Genomic DNA, 18,300 nt, shown 5'->3' on the forward strand with positions numbered 1-18,300 from the left:
GAGAAAAGAAAACAGCATACATTTCAGTTACACAAATACTATACTTCTATCTTTACATATAAAAGGTAAGAATTTTTATACATAATACATAATAAGACTTCTAGGCTTAGACGGAATAAAATCAAACTTAGAATTAAAGAGATGGGCTTGCTAATACATAATGCAGGCTTAACCAGAAAAATCTATGGTAGTCAAACCAGCAGCTAATGGAGATATATGATCATAAAATGCTCTCCGCTGAGTTTGATAATCAATGGTGCTCTACTGAGAGTAGAATAACAAAGCAGAAATATTCACAAGTGCTGGTGGCATATAGTATTATATGATTTATTCACCAGGGTTCTTTTAACCAAAACTCACAGAAACATAAAAGGAATTCATATTTCAAGATGCCTGGTTTAATGAAAAATTCAAAGAAATGCTGTCTTCAGTCGAAATCGTTCAAGGATATGGATGCAGTGATGGAGCAAAATTGTGCCTTCCAACCATCTGTACTAAATGTTATGTACTTAGTTGCCTCCTGAGTAATCCTTGGGAAATTTGTTTCATTTAATATTCATTCTAACATCATAAAATCATAAATACAATGATAACATGTTACAGTGAATCCCCTGATATAGAAAACATTTCCTGGTTCCCTTCCAATAAAGATGAATTCCGCTCTTAGTGAAAGAATCTCCTGTTACAGCAAACACTCACTTGGCAAGATAGGTTATTTTAATGGATACATCACTTTACACTAAGCTTTCACATCTGTTCCACCCTCTAATTACCAATGCAAAATGAACATAATTCACAACTGTATCATAAAAAAAGTAAAATAAGTACTTTCGAGATAGAAGAACGTCCTTTATTTAGCATAACATGCAGACTCTGGGGGGTTGGGAGTGTGTTTTAACTACAAATCAGAGAGAAAGAACTTCTCCTTGATATGCAGTTCCCTGTACTCTCGCTCTTCCCTCCTGGCAAAGAAGAATTCACTGTAAAAGAGTTTCACTGTAATTAGTGTTATTTGAATTGCCTAGTCTGATCCAAAGCAAATTGTCTGTGGAGAGCAGCAGGACTGGATTATTTATCAACTGTCTGGGCAATTAAGAAGCAGTTGGCTGCAATATGTTATTTACAAATGAACACAATGATGCTACTTCATTTTAGATTCACTTTCTTCATTATATTAGTTGAAGCATTATTCCTTTTGTTTAATTAAGCCACTTTTTAAAATGCTTACCTTAATATTATATTGCTTAATAATATACCCAAAAGAAAAAAAAAAGAGAGAAGAGACAGTTCTTTTGAAAAAAATTAATATATTTAAGCTAAGAAGTCCTTTAGTTTGGTGATAAAATTCACCTCCTTTCCAAATCCCTACAACAATTGATAGAAGCCAACAACAGGAATATTTTTCTCCTCCTTCCATAACTCAAGTCCTTGTCTAGCTTTCCTAGCATATTTCAAATGGCCTGATCGGGGAATGGAATGCTGTGGATCAGAGGTGGCCATCCTTAAATAGGTAAATAAAACTGGCAAAGTAAAACACATATATTGTAAAAGCCTAATGTCCCAAATCGTTTTAGCAATATTAGAACTGCTACTGTAGTTTTTTAGGGTACTAGTAATTGGGCTTGTATACTATCTCTGCATTACATCTATAAAGCTTTAAGTCTTATATCTTAAAGTGGTTGAATGTGGGACATGATTCCAGTTCTAATGCAGCTTATGCATAGAGATCAGGCACCTAGGCCCTCCCAGTTTTATACCTTTCCAGAGTTCTTTATGGTCTACTTTAATGGGTAAAAGAAGAAAGCTGTATTACTCTCCTCAGCTTCATGGATGTCCATTCTTCATTCATCAGGTATGGAAGCTAGATAAAAAAGTAAAGATGCCCTCAAACTGAGTGTGATTCCTGGTAACTATGTAGATCAGGATGTGGACTTCCATTCAGTTTTCTTGGCAACAATAAAGAAGTTCTTAATCACTGCCTTATACGCTATGTTTTTCAACTTCCTAGTCTAGTCTACATCCATGGAATTCAATCTTCCATTCAAATACAGGTAGTCCTCGTTTAGTGACTCCAATTGTTTCCAGCAAAATGGCCATTAAGTGACATGCTCAGTAAGTAAACCACGTGACTGAGAGAGAGAGATACTGCAAAGATAGCCAGTTGCTGCCATAAAGTTCTCTCATAGAGTGTCCTGTACCTGTTCCCCCCCTTTTTTCCCCCTTGCAAAGAGAGATTGCTTAAACAAGCTATCTCTTCCTCAGCTGCTTTTCTCTGGGGTGCGGCACTTCCCTAAAAAGTGTCAACCACAACAAGCTCAGCTCTGTGACCTTAATTAGTTGATTAGATCCCTCCCACCAACTCACAGCTGCTGCCTGAAACTGACCAAATCTTAATCAGTTTCACACTGAAGGCTTTTGTTGTTGTAAATGCCTGCATTGGTAGGAAAATGATTTTTATTACCATTTATTACTATCATATCTGCAAACAGCCACTATCTAGGCAGTTGCTAAATGAGGACTACCTGTACTATTAAGTCTCCTTTTGCATAACTTCAAATCTCAGACAAGGCTGGCCTGTTGTACTACCTGCTGGGAATTCTAGACAAAAGCAGCAGTGTCCACAGGGATGGTAGGGAAGGTTGAACTGATGAAAGCAGAGTTGTAGCATTGTGACACAAGCCCATCCCTTTTCTACAGACATTTGATGTTGCATGTACACCCAAAAAGGTCGGAACTTGTGATGCAACAACACTTGGTCATTCTGACAAAAGTAGCAAAATCCTGTGGACACTGCTGAGACAGAAGGTAGTGGCACAAGGAAGTAATGAGTTCCTATTTTGCAGTGCAGCAAGTTCCAAGTATCAAAAATGTAAGATTTATTCATGATTTGTGTTATCCACCTAGGCACTTTAGTAAAACCTAGCCTATTTGCTTTATTTTTCAGATACCTGAATGCTTATGCATGACCGAAAATGTGTAAATCTGAAAAAGCACAACATATTAATTATTTGTTCCAATAAAATAATTTCACCTGTTTTGTGTTGATGCAAATTACTATGGAAAACTTAAAATATTGTTTTAGAAAGTTAATTTTTACCTCTGCCATTTTTCTGAACATTTTCCGCCCTTGATAACCCCGCCACCATTTTTGAATAAACACCATCATCTTGTTCAGATACCTAAAACAAAATACTTTAATAAGCATATTAAAAAGAATTTTACAACTTTTAAGTTTCTGAATATGAAAATTCAGTATCTAATTATTTTAGGGCAATCTGTATCCTGAATTTGAGAGACACTATCTTGATATTTACATTCAATGTAGTATGTTGAATATCACTCCTAATACTGTTTGAGGCATATGCCCTTTTCAGTATTAATTTGTTATAGAATCAATAAAATGGTGTACTAAGACCTGCCCATGTTCTTTCACTAGCTCCCCCTACATACAGGTTTCAATACTACTTTCCTTAACCAATTTCACATAGCACTGAACATGGAAATGTTTATGTAATCACTTTTTACACTTTGTAAGAAAATGAACATTAAACCTAAGCTTCCCATTTCACATAAAATGGGAAACCAATTTAGAAATTAGACAAGAAAAAGCACAGCAACAAATGTAAAAATAAAGAGGACACTTCTAGGTTTGAATCTAACATTCCTAACAGACTCACTTAATATTCCTGCAAATAAAGCAGCATACACTGGGCTTTTGTTGATTGCTTTTTCTTTTTCTTTTTTTTAAGTTCCACAAACTGACCTTTGCACAAAAGTTTTCAAAGAAACTTAATTGTTCAGCATAGCAACATTTACTTTTTAAAAAAATGCTGGTAAAACTGCAGTTCAGTGGATAGGTGGTTCCTGAATCTGGAAGCTGGGTTAAGAAAGAGTTTCATTATATTTATTTCCATATATGTTTTTAAACACAGCCTAAAATATATTAAAACTTTTATTCTATACATACCTATGAGAATAACCATGAAATTCAATGAGACTGTTCTCTACTCTAAGTAGGCATGTATTCCAGTTTTCAGGTAAACACATTCATGATGCAGGCACAAATTATATTACCTGATGTATGCTCGGACTTTGCACCCTCGAAACCAACTCTGGATTTTTACAGCGGCACAATATTCTGTTCTTCTGTATTCATCTACAAACCTAAAAGAACAAGAAATAACTTTCACAATTTGCACTGTGGTCATTTACATTAAAGATCAGAACAATAATCAAACAATAATCAAACAGTATTGTTTTTATTAAATCAAGTAAATGTATTTAATATATTTTAACCACTTTTAGGACTATGATCTTAAGATAGCTTACAATAACCCCCTCCCCCCAATATTCACTATAAAAGCATTTGAAACTGAAGTAATTCTATGTCAATTACTGTACAATAAAATATAAATTCAGAAAACCATAGGATTAGAAGGAGCCATCAAGTCCAAACCATGCATAGGGAAAGAATCCAAATTAAAGCACTGCTGATAAATGTTCATCCAACCTTTGCTAGAACCACATGCAGGGAAAAATAGCTCACCAGTTTCCTTATTACTGGTTCCACTGTTAGGTTGTTCATGCTATAAGGAAGGAATCTGCCTTCCACGTTCTGCACTGTGGCATGACAGAAAATAGGTCTTAACCTTTTTATGAATGCTGTTCCTTCAGGTACTTGAAAAGTGCTATCATATCCCCATCTCCATCATCTTTTCTGAAGGCTCAACATACTCAATTCCATTAATACTCAGTAGGAACTTAGGTTCTAGTCCTCTGATTATCCTTATTGTTTGTACCTGTTTCAGTTGTTTGAATCTTGTGGTCCCCAGAATTGGACACAGTATTTGAGGTGGAATAAATAATGCAAACTAAACTGGAACAATGATTTCCTGTGATTTGGAAACTATATTTATGTTGATGCACTCTAAGATTGCATCAACTTTTGGGGGGGCAGCCACATCACACTTACATTTGGTTTGTAATTCCAAAATCTTTTTATAAGTACTGTTACTAAGAAAGATATCCACCATCTTTGGACTTCTGTTTTTGAAGTATTATATTTATCTTTACTATATATCATTCTGTTATTTTCAGCCCACTTTGTAACCCACCAAGATCATTTTTAATTTTTTTTTAAATGTTTTATGAAAGAGGTTTTGAACATTTTTCAGGCCACAAAATCTATTAGTTAAAAAAGAAACTTTAAAGAACCCCTGATCAATAGGCAAAGTTTTAGTGATAGAAAATTGGTTGTGTTTATTTTATTTTATTAGAAATAAAACCTCATCAAGTTCTTGTAAAATCCTGGGATACCCTGGAACACAGTTTGAAAAACCATGCCCTAGAATATAAGGTCAATCTCCATTCTCCTTCCAAGAAACCCTGCAACTTTGCTTAGGATGGAAATGGGCTTACCTTTAATTACTGTTAATGTGGCTAATGGGATCCTTGTATATTTTAAAAGACTGGTGAACATACAGATTCCCATTTAGCCAAGCATATGTCTGGAGGAAGAACTAGAAGGGGGTATCAAAGCTTAATTTTGTTTATAATATTTCACACATTACCCCCACCTGAAGAACATAAGCATATTTCAGGATTTAAGGATAAACTGAGGGAGTGGCATCTCCTGGTGGGTTCTCTCCAGGTTCGGTGCATAATTTATAACACAGGGTTTTCTAAAGTGTTTCATATGACTAAATTGTGTACAGGTAGTCCTTGGTTAACAACAGTAATTGGGACTGGAATTTCCATCGCTAAGCAATGCAGTAGTGAAGTATGACATCAGGTGACTGCATCGCTTAACGATGACAATCCCAGCACTCCCCATTGCCATTGTTAACTAAATCCCACCCAGTCGTTAGGCAAGGACCCACCCCAAGCCAAGCCAAGCCATTACCAGCTTGGTCCATCCCAGTCCCGAGCCAGCAGAGCCCAGGGCGGCAGGGCCAGCAGAGGCAGTGGAGTGCAGGGCAGCCAAAAGGGCAGAGATGGTGGGGGGGAGATAGGCAGGTGGGGGGAGTTGAAGCACCCCTGCAGTTGTAAGTGCAGGTGGGCTGCCAAGCACCCAGATTTTGATGATGACCGGGGGGACACTGCAATGGCTATAACTTCAGGGACCGGGTGCAACTAACCATTCATTCAGTGCCGCCATAACTTCCAATGGTCGCTGAACAAATGGTCGTTAAACAAGGACTACCTGTAGTGGAATGTCTGCTTATCTTCAGGCCTTGAAAGATATCTACTTGAGCCATGTTTTTCAGATTTTTACTTTCAATAAATGCCTTCATCATATCTGGATAAGAGGTACAAGGGGGAAACAGTAGTGAAGCCCTTGTGTATCTTCTCTGTTCTGAGGGCAGAAGATTTAATGCATTATGTTTTGATCTGTAAATTATACTTGGCATTAAGAATTAAATTTATTTATCCACTGTTACATCAGTTAACTGGTATATATAATTCAGAAAGCAGCACTGGATGGTGCTGCAGCAAGGAAGATTAGAGCAAAAGCAGTGGCAACCATGACAATTAATAATAAAGGAGATAAAATAATTTAACATTGTGTTATTGTTTCCCTCTTGTTCAGGTGGTTTTATGAATGTCATTTGTATATTGGGATTTTGTTTTTAATTAAGGAAGGGGCCAATCTCCTTTTTTTCTCCTTTCATACTCTATGTGTCTTTGTTTTGTTAATCCATATGATTGCAATATTGTCAAACTATCCCACTCAATTCTGTTTCTGTGAATTTGCTAAACATTCTGTCTAATAAAAACACTGAAGAGCACAAAGCCTAGGACCTTATATTTATATGCCTATATTTAAAAAAATAGGCCTATTGAAAAATATTTCAAATATTTAAGAGAAGTTAGAGGATGCAAGTATGTTTTAAAAGTATGTTTTAAAATGCATTTACATATGGAGCTGGTCACAACTCTCTCAGGGGCTGATGGATTTGAAATGTTAGGAACCACTAAAGGCCTTCTATTTAGTCCCAAACAATCCTACTGATCTTACTGAAGTCCACTGAGTAGGACCTCTGAAAAAGTTCTTAAAATCATGGGCATATTCGTACTGGAGTCAAGAAATATGCAGCAGTCTAGCACTTGGTACAGCAGCTATGAAGGCCTTGGAAAAGATTCAAATGCTGTGATGCCTCTATACCTACAAAAATCAGAATCATGCAAGCCAAGGTATTCCCTGTGATACTCTATGGAAGTGAAAGTTGGACTTTCACGAAGCAAGATAGGAAAATGTACATCCTTTTGAACTTTGGTGTTGGAGAAGACCCCTGAGAATACTGTGGACAGCCAAGAAAACAAACCGATCATGAAACAAATCAACCCCAAGGTCTCACTCAAGGCACAAATGATGGGCCTCAAATTATCCTACTTTGGGTATATTATGCAAAGACCTAGCTTTTTGGAGAAGGCTGTAATGCTGGGAAAGGTGGAAGGAAAGAGAAGAAGAGGAGGACCAGCAGCAAGGTGGATTGACTCAGTTACAGTGGTGATTATGGCATAGTTAGAAGACTGAAAGACCTGGTTAGGGACAGATTACCATGGAGAAAATCTATCTATGTAGTTGCTAAGAGCTGAGAATGACTTGATGACACATAATCAATATTCATAACACTGCCCAAAACCATTTGTGGCTTAGAGAAGAAAAATTACATCTCTTAACTCTGTTATGGAGATCTAATGTGTGATTATGACAATATTCACATTTATTCCAATTACCATATTATTTTTTTTTAAATTACACAATTATATACATAAAGGCAACTATTTGGAGAATTAGGGATATTTCAAGAGCAGTTCTTCCCAACCAGATACTTTTCAGGTATAGTGAGTTACAGTTTTCATCCACCCCAACCTGGTCATGCAGTTCCAATGGAAATTGCAGCCTAACACTTCTCAACTACAAACTAGTCAATCACACTTTAAACAACATGTTCTGCAAACTTAGTCGATGGGTTAGCTTATGTTGAGACTGATGTGCAACCCTCCCCCCCACCCCACGATTAACCATGGGTAAACAAATCATGTAACCTCAGCTGTTGTCAACTTTATTCCTTACAGAACTGTTTAGGCAAACTGCTTTCTATTGTCATTTAAAGTTCCCATCACATTTAAAGGTGTCATTTAAATTTCCCATCACATTTGGAAAGAACCAAGATGATGTTTTTAATGCTAATGATGAGGGCCAAAAGCAGAAGTAGGTGCCTTCTCTCTGTTGCCAAGATGAATTTGGAGTTAACAGCCATTGAGGATGAAGGAGCCACAATGGTTACTTCTTGGGGTGACTTCCATTTTTAGAAACAGGAATATCATCATTACTCGTTAGCAAGCTTCGGTTTTCCACAGCACTATACCTCATGGTGGTGTTTCCTTCTGGCAATACAACATGAACGCCGTTCCCTTTCAGTTCTAACACTCCTGAGAAACACGCCCTCCCTGTTCGTTCCACCTGAGTTCCCTATTACTCTTATTTATGTTACCATGACGACTGATTCACAGGCGACACGTGTGAACCTCACCCTACTTTGCGGGGTGGGAATTCCCGATACTTCTTGGCTAGAAAGAAAGGAGCACCCGCAAACCTGGAGTCATCTCTGGGGCGGGAAGGGGAATCGCTTCTTGGCGAATAATTAAAGGGCCTCGGGAAAGAGGCCCTAGTTACCTGTTTCTACTGAAATACTCCTGCTTGAAGCTCGGTAGTCGCTCTTGCAGCCGGGCCAAAGTGGCCATCTTCCCCCCACCCAGCCGGCTCCCATGGATGGTATACAAGTTTTCGTCATGGCAACTGGATCGTACCACCTGAGCCTCGTCGCGGAGAGGGGAGAGAAGGATACGACTTCCGCTAGGAGAGAGAAGGGCTGCGGATTCAGCTCCGCGGGCTGAAAGGGGGTAACAAGTTAGGCCAAGCGGCGGCAGTGGGAGAACAGCTCCCTCCCTGCTGTTTCACGTCCCTACGAGAGAAGCAGTCATGGTCGAGTCCGGTTTCCTTCCAACGCCGAAGCTGCTTCCGGGATACCATCATGAGGAAGTGAGAGGCGCGGCATCCCGAGCGCGGCCCGGTGGACCGTCCTCCTCCTCCTCGAGTTCTGCAAAGCGGCACCTGTCTCCTCAGGGAGCGGCCGACGGCGGGCGCTGAGTACATGTTCCGGGTGGCTCAGCCCAACCCGAGCAGACCTCCGGCCGCCAGGAAGAGCTGGTGAGGGGCGGGGAACAGGGTCGCGAGAGGGGACAGAGGAACGCCTGGCCCTGGGGCGGAGGGAAAGGGGCGAGCTTGAGTTTTAGGGCCGACCGGGCAGGTGGCCCTGGGAGTAGAGTTGGCAGCGGAGGAGGAGATGACCGCAGGCTTTACGCAGCTGGTCTTCAGAAATCAGCCAGAGCAGTTGCAGCATGTTATCATTTCCCGATGTCGTCTTTTAAGTCTGCTGGATGAGACCTGGCTTTAGGGTCTTGTGGAAGAAGTTGGCGTTCTGTGTGTGAATCCCCAATCATAAGGAAAAGGAGTAGAGTTTAAGTTTTAAAAAAGGCAGAAGACTGTAGCATATTTTCTGAGGTGAGGTGGAATGAGAATGCAAGGAAAGGGCTGCTAAGGTGTGAACCCTTTGCTTGGAAAAGGAGGTCTAGCTAGATCATCTGCTGAAATTCCCTCTTTTACAAAATGGTAAGAGATTGCCCTGCCCTCACTTGCATTGGATCACCCTAGGTAGCAGGAGTACATTGTTGAGTGCATTTTCCATAAGTTGGTGGATGATCAGGATTTGAGGTGTGATTGGTATGGTTGCTGTCAAAGGGATTCTTCTGAACAGGATGATGTTTTGGACATGAACCAAGAGCACTTTTTTTGCCACAAGAGTAAACATCCTTAAAATTCTTTTAGGCCATGAATCCCTTTCTAGCAGCTGAATTATTTGCTTCTTTCTTTCATGCTCTCAATTTTTGTACAGTTGTCTTAAATGCTTACTACATATAAGTAGGTATATAATAGGAAAGCCAGAAAGATAGGGCAAAAGTTGTTTGTTTTCTTTTTGTAAACTTATACAGTGTCTTCAGAAATGTAGTCCAATAGAAGTTTAATAGAAATATCAGTAAATGTGATGGAATGGAATTATGAAGGCCAGGCTCAGAGAGATAAGCGTGTTCTTAGTTCACTGGAGGAGCGTGGGAAGTTCAAGAGGATGAGGCTGGCACCTCCCTGAGGAATTTGTGGAGTTGTGGCTGGCTGGCTTGAGAGCTAGGTTTCAGTCTGGGGAGATTTCTGTCTAGAGGTTGTAGCTAATAAACACAGCAGAACTGGATTTGCATTGTCTCTTGGAGTTCTTTGGGCTAAACCTGACAGTAAATGCACAACAGAAAAAGGAACTCTGCTGCAGATCCCAACACATTTATTGACTCTTCATGAAGGCATGATAAAATTCTGAAATGTGAAAACAGGTTAAAATTATAGAGTTAATCATGTATTTATATGGAAGTACAAAAGTAGTAGATACTGCAAATCTGGCAAGCAGAAAACAAGGATAAGAAATTCATTTTTATAATTAAAAAAATAGGACAAATATTGAAATAGGTAAGTTTTTACTTTAAAGCAAATAATGTAAAATATATGCAGTAGCCAGATAAAAGAGAATAGCACAGAAATTTGTCACATCTGCAGGTAATTCCAGATGCTTATAAGATAGATTTTCATATGGTAGAGGGAAAACTAATTTTTGTGTAATTGCATATAAATAAGGCCAGGGGAGGAAAAAAGTTGTAGGGAATATAGAGCAGCAGTTACAATGTGATATATAAATGAAAAAGTATTTTGATTCACAAAAGGGAGGTTTAACTCTAGTGTATAGTGCTCTCTAAATAGCCATGTTATTATAAACTTGACTCATTCTATGGGCAGAGCGTAGCAACCACTGGGCTCCATTTATGTAACAGTGTTTATAATACTACAGTGGTGCTTTAAAGTTTGTGAACTCTTTTGAATTTCAGTATTTCTGTATAAATGTGACCTAATATGAGATTTGTTCTTCACACAAGTCCTAAAACTAGATAAAGTGAACCCAATTAAACAAGGAGTAAAAAACATTTATTTACTGAGGAAAATGATCCAAAGCTACATATTCATGTGTGCAAAGTATGTGAACCTTTGCTTTCAGTAGCTGCTATGCCCCCCTTGGACAGCAATAACTGCAACTAAAAGTCTCTGATAACTGTTGATCATTCCTGCACACCAGCTTGGAGGAATTTTAGCCCATTCCTCCTTACAGAACAGCTTTATCTCGGGGATATTGGTGGGCTTCCTCACATGAATTGCCCATTTCAGATCCTTCCACAGCATTTCTATAAGATTAAAGTCAGGACTTTGATTTGGCCATATCAAAGTGTTACCCTTCTTCTCCTTTAACCATTATTTGATTTTATGACTTGTGTGTTTTGGGTCATTGTCTTGCTGCATGATCCACTTTCCCTTAAGCTTGAGTCACGGACAGATAGCCTGACATTTTCCTGTAGAATTTTCTGGTACAATTCAGAATTCATAGTTCTATCAATGATGGCAAGCCGTCCTCACCCAGAGGCAGTAAAGCAGGCCCAAATCATGGTTCATCAGATGGGATAAGGTTCTTATGCTAGAATGCAGTGTTTGTCTTTCACCAAATATAACGCTTTTCATTCAAACCAAAAAGTTCTGTTTTGGTCTCATCCGTCCACAGAACGTTCTTCTAATAGCTCTCTGGCTTATCCATGTGGTCTTTTGCAAACTGTAGTCAGACAGCAATGTTATTTTTGGAAAGTAGTGGTTTTCTCCTTGCAACCCTACCATGTACACCATTGTTGTTCAGTGTTCTCCTAATGGTGATCTCATGAACACTGACATTCGCCAATGCAAGAGAAGCCTTTAGCTCCTTAGATGAACCCTGGGTCAACCATCCTGGGGAGGGTAACAATGGTGCTGAATTGCCTCCGTTTGTACACAATCTGCCTGACAGTAGACTGGTTTAGTCCAAACTCTTTGGAAATAGTTTTGTAAACTTTCCCAGCCTGGGGAAGCAACTGTTTTTCAGAGGTCCTCAGAAATCTCCTTTGTTCAAGCCATGACCCATTTCCACATCCCTGTGTTGTGAAGATCAAATTTTGATAGTGAATACCCAGAATTCTGTTCTTTAAATAAGGCAGGATCTCCCATACTCACACCTGATTATCATCCCATTGATTAAAACACCTGACTCTAATTTCCTGTTCAAATGAACTGATAATCCTAGAAGTTCACATACTTTTGCCACCCACAAATTTGCAGCTTTGGATCATTTTCTTCAAATAAATAAATGAAGAAGTGTAATGTTTTTTACTCATTTGTTTAATTGGGTTCTCTTTATCTAGTTTTAGGACTTGTGTAGAGAAAAGGTTGTGCTTTAGGTCATATTTATGCAGAAATACTGAAAATTCAAAAGGTTCACAAACTTTTAAGCACCACTGTAAATACCAAGTGCTTTCTTATTTTTATTTATTCATCTTCTATTACTTGTAGACTGCTACAACTGCACATTTTTAGTGATTCACAAACCTAAGTCAAAGCAGTAAAACCATAAAATCTAATTGTAACTACCCATTAAAAAGATCAATGAAAAATGTAAAAAAAATAGCACACCACCAAACAGATGGCAGGCAAAGTGCAGATATTAATCTCCATAAGGTTGGTTGGAACAGCTGATTAAAGTAGATGCCAGTTTGATCTTAGAAGTAGGGTTGTTCAGGAGAAGCACTGCTTCTGTAACCCCACCAGTTTCACTTTCCAGACTGAAGGTATCTGGAGCACCCTCTCATGAACAGAATGAACAGGCCAGCCAAAGTCAAATTGGAGAAGACAGTTTTGTAGGTATTCTGAGTCCATACCCTGTAGAGGTTTATAGGTTAAACCAGCCCCTTGACTTATACTCTGAAACCTATTGGAAGGCAGTGCATCCCCTCAGTGTAGATTTTACTTTGTTGAATCAGCTCACACTAGTCAGTGTATAGACTACTGCATTCTGCCCAATTGCAATCTGCAGGCAGTCTGCAAGGGAAGCCCCAGATAGAGTGCACATTGCAGTAACCCACTCCGGGGGTTATCAGGACAAGGATGATTGCTATCACAACCTCCTGATTTGTAAAGGGGCTGTAAATGGTATAGGGCTCAGCCTGATAACAACCACTGAACTACTCACCTGCCTAACGCTTATAACTGACCAATACAACTAAGCCTACCTTACTACCCTTCCATCCCAACTAACATTTCTGCAGTGTTCCCCCTTTCCTGGAAACCTTTTAGCCTTGTACACTGTAATATAAACCAGCCAATCATATTCCCCCTTTATCAACCCTCACTGGCTCTCATCTGGGGAGTGCATTCTAATGAGTCCCAGCTAGTTTCATATAATTTTCTTCAATTTACTTAACCTTTTCAGTCTGCTCCAAGCTGGATTCTAACACAGCCAGCCCCAAGCAGCAGAAATCTTCTCTGGCAACCCATCACATTTCTATGGTCCATTTCTAGCAACCATCAAATTCTTTCCCCCACATAGAAATGCTACCCATTCTAGTTTCACTGTGGTGAAACTACATCAATCTTAGCCACAGCCTAGACTAGAACTCAGGAACCATGCTCCAGACTTGCCATGGTATCTGCTACTGTTCTTATTGTCGTTGTCTTAGTAGTAATAGTGCAACAACCTTTTGACATCATTCCATGACTGCTCTAGCTAGTGGCACTACCAGTGCAACTCTCCTCAAGACAACGTCCCTCATTCTTTAGGGATACAGCTCTCTCCAAAGTGACTGCTGATAAGGTCTTAGGCAAAACTGGTACTGGATCGTTTAAGCTTCTCCACTTAATCTTTCTGATTTCTCTATCATTACCTTGATGTTCCTACTTGATTTTATTTTGGCTTCCATTCCAGTGCCCTCATTCAGGATCCATCCAAACTCAATCATTCTCTCACTTTTATTTTCTCTCTACATATTTTCATTCCCAAAACACTTTATCACTTCCTTCCTCCTTATCTTTAACAAACTACCATTCCCAAATAAACACCTATACTGTACACCATCTCATAGTGAAACTTAATAACAATGGCCACCACGCCTTTTTATGCACATGGAAGGTTACTGGACAAAACCATTTGACATCTAATGCTCTGAGCACTTTGTTCTCTGATATGATTTTGAATGCGTGTGGAAGAAGATCTACTGAGAATCTCTCCCTCATATCCTTTTGTTAAATCCCACTGCCACCCATGACCACACACAGCAAGGTGCTTGTAATACTTGTGCAGACATACTGCACACTTGGGAATTGTGATTAGGTTCCTAAATTGTACTCAGTTTTTGTGAACACTGTAGACTTGACAAGAAGACCTTTGCCCTCCAATGAGGCACAGTTTATTCAGTGTCTTTCACACAATGTGAATTTTATTGCACAATTAAATTAAGTAGGACAAGATTGCAACCCTATAAAAGTTAGATCTGACTGACTAAAGTGGGATTGCTTCTGAGTGAGGATTGGGCTGAATAAGCATGTATTGAACTTTCCATAAACAAATGCTAATTTTTAGTATAATACAGATAGTCCTCGACTTGCAACCACAATAGGGACTAGAAAATTCATTGTTAAACAGTGTGGTTGTAAGCAAGGCATCGCATGACCACACCCAATTTTATGACATTTTTTGCAGCAGTCGTTAAGCAAATTACACTGTCATTAAGTTAATCATGCAGTTCCCCATTGATTTTGGTTATCGGAAGCTAGCTGGGAAAGTTGCAAATGGCGATCACATGACCCCAGGATGCTGCAACCATTGTAAATACATGTTGATTGCCAAGCACCCGAATTTTGATCATGTGACCATGGGGACGCTGCGACAGTCGTAAGTGTGAGAACTGGTCATAAGTCACTTTTTTCAGTGCCATCATAACTTCGAAAGGTCGCTAAACAAATGGTTGTAAGTCGAGGACTACCTGTAGCACATTGTTATAGTATATTTGTATCTCAGCTTTTTCCCAGGAGCTGAAGCTAAGCATAACATGAAAATCACCCTGCATATCCTCTCAACAACAGTCCTGTGAGATATGTTAATCTGAAAGATGGTGATTAACCAGAGTCACCCAGTGAGCTCCATGGTTTAGTTCATACTTGAAGCTGGGTTTCCTTCAGTTCCAGAAAATGCTTTAACCTCTATGCTATACTATTTATCATGACTGTTCTGTTTTGGCTAGTATATACTTTTATAATTTGAGAATGAACATACATATTGCAAAACTCACTGTTTTTTAAAGGGCAGTAAGCAATACAAAATTATTCAGTGTCACTAGTGATAATGCTGGTGAAATGAAGAGTGGAATCTCTTACATTTGCCTAGCGTAGATGATGAAGAATAATTGTGTTGAACAGAAGCTCAAATAATAACTGATATATATGGTCTTGTTGGAAACGGACATTTAGATTATCAAGTCCAGCCCTTCGCTCAGTGCAAGAACCTGGGGCCAAGCAACCTTCAGATGGTCACTTATGCCCTAATCACTTCACAATTGGATTGTTGTAATGAGCTCCATTACATGGTGCTGCCCATGAAGACCACTCAGAAGCTACATCTGGTCTCCAGTGCAGTGGCCCAAGCAGTGTTGGCTATGCTTCAGTATGCCCATGTAACATCATTGCTCTGTGAGATGCACTGGTTGCTGGTGAACGTCTAGGTGCAATTCAAGGTTTTGGTTATCACCTATAAAGCCCTTGATAGCATAGAGCCAGGTTATTTGAGGCACTGCTTATCTCCCATGGTTTCTGCCTGTCCAGTAAAAAGGGGCAGAGTTGGTGTGCTTTGGGCTTCCTTGATCAAACAGTGTCATCTCTTGGGACCCAAGAAGCATGCTTTCTCTGTTGCGGCATCTGTCCTCTGAAATAAGGTCCCCCCAGAGATCTCTGTAGCTTTCACCTGATGATGTTCCAGAAGTCTTTAAAAACTTAGCTATTCTCCTAGGCCTTGGGGTAGGGTGCATGTGGAGCACTTGTTTGTTGTGCTTTTTGGTATATACTGTAGTGTGTGGTTGTCTAGACAAACAGGATTTTTTCTTTATTATTTTCTATTTTCTAACTGTAAGCTGCCCATTTATCTAATAAAACATCATTGTCATCATCCAACTGTAGAGACTTATATAAATTGTGTGTTCCTTCTAAATCTTTATCTCAAAAGTGCTGCATTTATCATAAAGGAAGATGACTGAATATAAGATAGTCCCCCCTTACCCAAAGCAAGAGTAGGCAGGATATTTATATGTGTATAAAATTGGAGGCAAAAATCTGTGTCAAATTCAGCTTCCCACATCTTGTCAGGGTAGGATTGCTAAGCCTGACTGAAACCTTTTCTGTTGATTCTCTTACCTAACAAATGTATGCATGTGACATGCTTATATGTGTGTTCATCTATCTGCCAGGAACCACAATCCAGAAAAGGAGAGGGTCAGACAAAAAAAAAAAGAGAGAGAGAGAGAGTGAATTAAAAGCTACCAATGAAAATTTAATTGCCTGGGGAAAAAAAGCAAATAAAAATTAATTGATCTTCCATCTGCGTATACTAAACATTATCCATCGTACATACAAATTCAAATACATGCACGCAGAGAGAATTTTGTATAACTTCAAGCAGAAACAACAAATAAGAAAAAAGATATATGAGATATGGAGAAAAGTAGCTTTACAGGAAAGAAGAAATGAAGGGAAAACAAAGCTGGATATGTGGAAATGAGAAGAGGTAACTGAACTGAAAAGGAAAAAAGAGCAAAACTCTGTTTAGATATTACAAAAAACAGCTCCTCCCAGGCAGTAGTTAATGTTTAGTCTAATATTCAAGTAATCCACACTTTTCAGGCTAATCCTCAGAAGTATCCACTTTTTAAGCAGCAGTGCTTGCAGTCATTTATACCTCCTGCTCATCTGTTTATATTCCACAGCATTTTCTTGGCAAATGTTAAGACAAACCTGCACCCTCTTCAGAGGTATTATTGGGGAGGGGAGGTCCTTGTTTTTCTTTCACGTAATTTGTTAGATATTACTCTATTTTATAATTAGAATAATAGCTTTACCTTATTCTGTTTCCTTTTAAACCATATACAGTATTAAAAGACTCTGACTTTAACTGAAATGCATTTTTAAAAAATAATTTTGTTTGTGTTTCTATAATTACTTATCCTGAATTTCCAGGCAGTTTTATGATGTAGAACATAGTAAAGATGAAATATACGATGCTTGAGGGAAGTTCATTAGGTATAACTTAAACTATCGTAAAGCTAACATATGATGTGTAAATAACTTTCTCATTTTAAATGCTATTTATAGATAATTTTTTAAAAAAAGTTTACATACTAGATTTTCTGGACTAGAATTGATATTACTAGTAAACTGGGTAAAAGAACAAGACACTGAAAAATTAGCAATATTACTTCACATTTTGGTTTTGGTTACAGTTTATTCTTCTTTCTTTTTATCCTTCAACATGCAACAGCTTTCTTTCTGCTGATGCCATATCATCAATATGATTCAAGTTGTATCTTTAAGAGACAAACAAGCCAGTGTACTTCCTACATCCATAATAAAGTGATTTTAATGGGATTTCTCAACAACTGTCTTCAGACTGGAAACAAAAATAAGGTGTTGAGTAACTCACAATGCTTATTGCCCTATCTCGTAAGCATATCATGCTTTACTGGTTTTTTTCAAACAATGTCATTACTTGCACAAACTGTAGGGCAGACATTAGGATTGAAGAATAAGACTGCATGGATAAGAACAGGTACCTGCAAGTAGATGGTATTTCAACTAAATTTACACAATTTTTATTGTTGATATATACTCATATTTATTTTATATTGTACAGTACAGAGCTGTACTGTTCTTTCATTATAATTAAGAATGTTATAAAAATCTATCCTATAGCCCTACTTTATCTCTCTTCTGTTGTTCTTGGATTACACCATTCACATGTTAAAATATAGGCGTAATTGATTTTTGTGGTCTGAAAAGCATTAGACTATTAGCTAGTTCAGATGTTAGTCAGTTTGTGGTTGCTGCCCCAAAAAATTGTCCAACTGAGCAACATGGATAACAGAACAAAATACATATTCTAAATGCATTGGCCTAAATGATATTCCATGTTTAAGAAATATTAAATTAAGTGTAATTGATCTATATACATATAGAAGACTATTTAAAGATACTCATGTTGTGGGCTTAAAATGAAAGGAAATCCCCATGTAAGCTGCCTTAAG

General features: G+C 38.5%; 2 protein-coding genes across 5 annotated transcripts in view; one reads left to right on the forward strand and one right to left on the reverse strand.

Annotated features, from left to right (window-relative positions):
* Positions 1 to 9,163, reverse strand: part of SPATA17 (spermatogenesis associated 17) — a 92,199-nt gene extending 83,036 nt beyond the window's left edge. Inside the window, exons 1-3 of one of the 2 annotated variants that reach the window (XM_088146602.1) lie at positions 8,960 to 9,163; positions 4,075 to 4,166; positions 3,098 to 3,179 (exon numbers count right to left, since the gene is read on the reverse strand). In XM_088146602.1, the coding sequence (XP_088002728.1) occupies positions 3,098 to 3,179; positions 4,075 to 4,166; positions 8,960 to 9,163 (378 nt within the window). Of the gene's footprint in view, positions 1 to 3,097; positions 3,180 to 4,074; positions 4,167 to 8,683; positions 8,837 to 8,959 lie in introns of those variants that run through there. The other variant, XM_007423312.3, reaches the window with a different exon arrangement.
* Positions 9,027 to 18,300, forward strand: part of GPATCH2 (G-patch domain containing 2) — a 115,665-nt gene continuing 106,391 nt past the window's right edge. For all 3 annotated transcript variants that reach the window (XM_007423310.4, XM_088146578.1, XM_088146579.1), the window contains exon 1: positions 9,027 to 9,217. In XM_007423310.4, coding sequence (XP_007423372.1) covers positions 9,162 to 9,217 — 56 coding nt within the window. In that variant the 5' untranslated portion in view covers positions 9,027 to 9,161. The remainder of the gene's footprint in view (positions 9,218 to 18,300) is intronic.

This window comes from Python bivittatus, unplaced genomic scaffold (assembly GCF_059951505.1).
Source record: "Python bivittatus isolate LINGU-HERP-01145 unplaced genomic scaffold, Pbiv_v1 ctg000020_np1212, whole genome shotgun sequence".
Taxonomy (NCBI): domain Eukaryota; kingdom Metazoa; phylum Chordata; class Lepidosauria; order Squamata; family Pythonidae; genus Python; species Python bivittatus.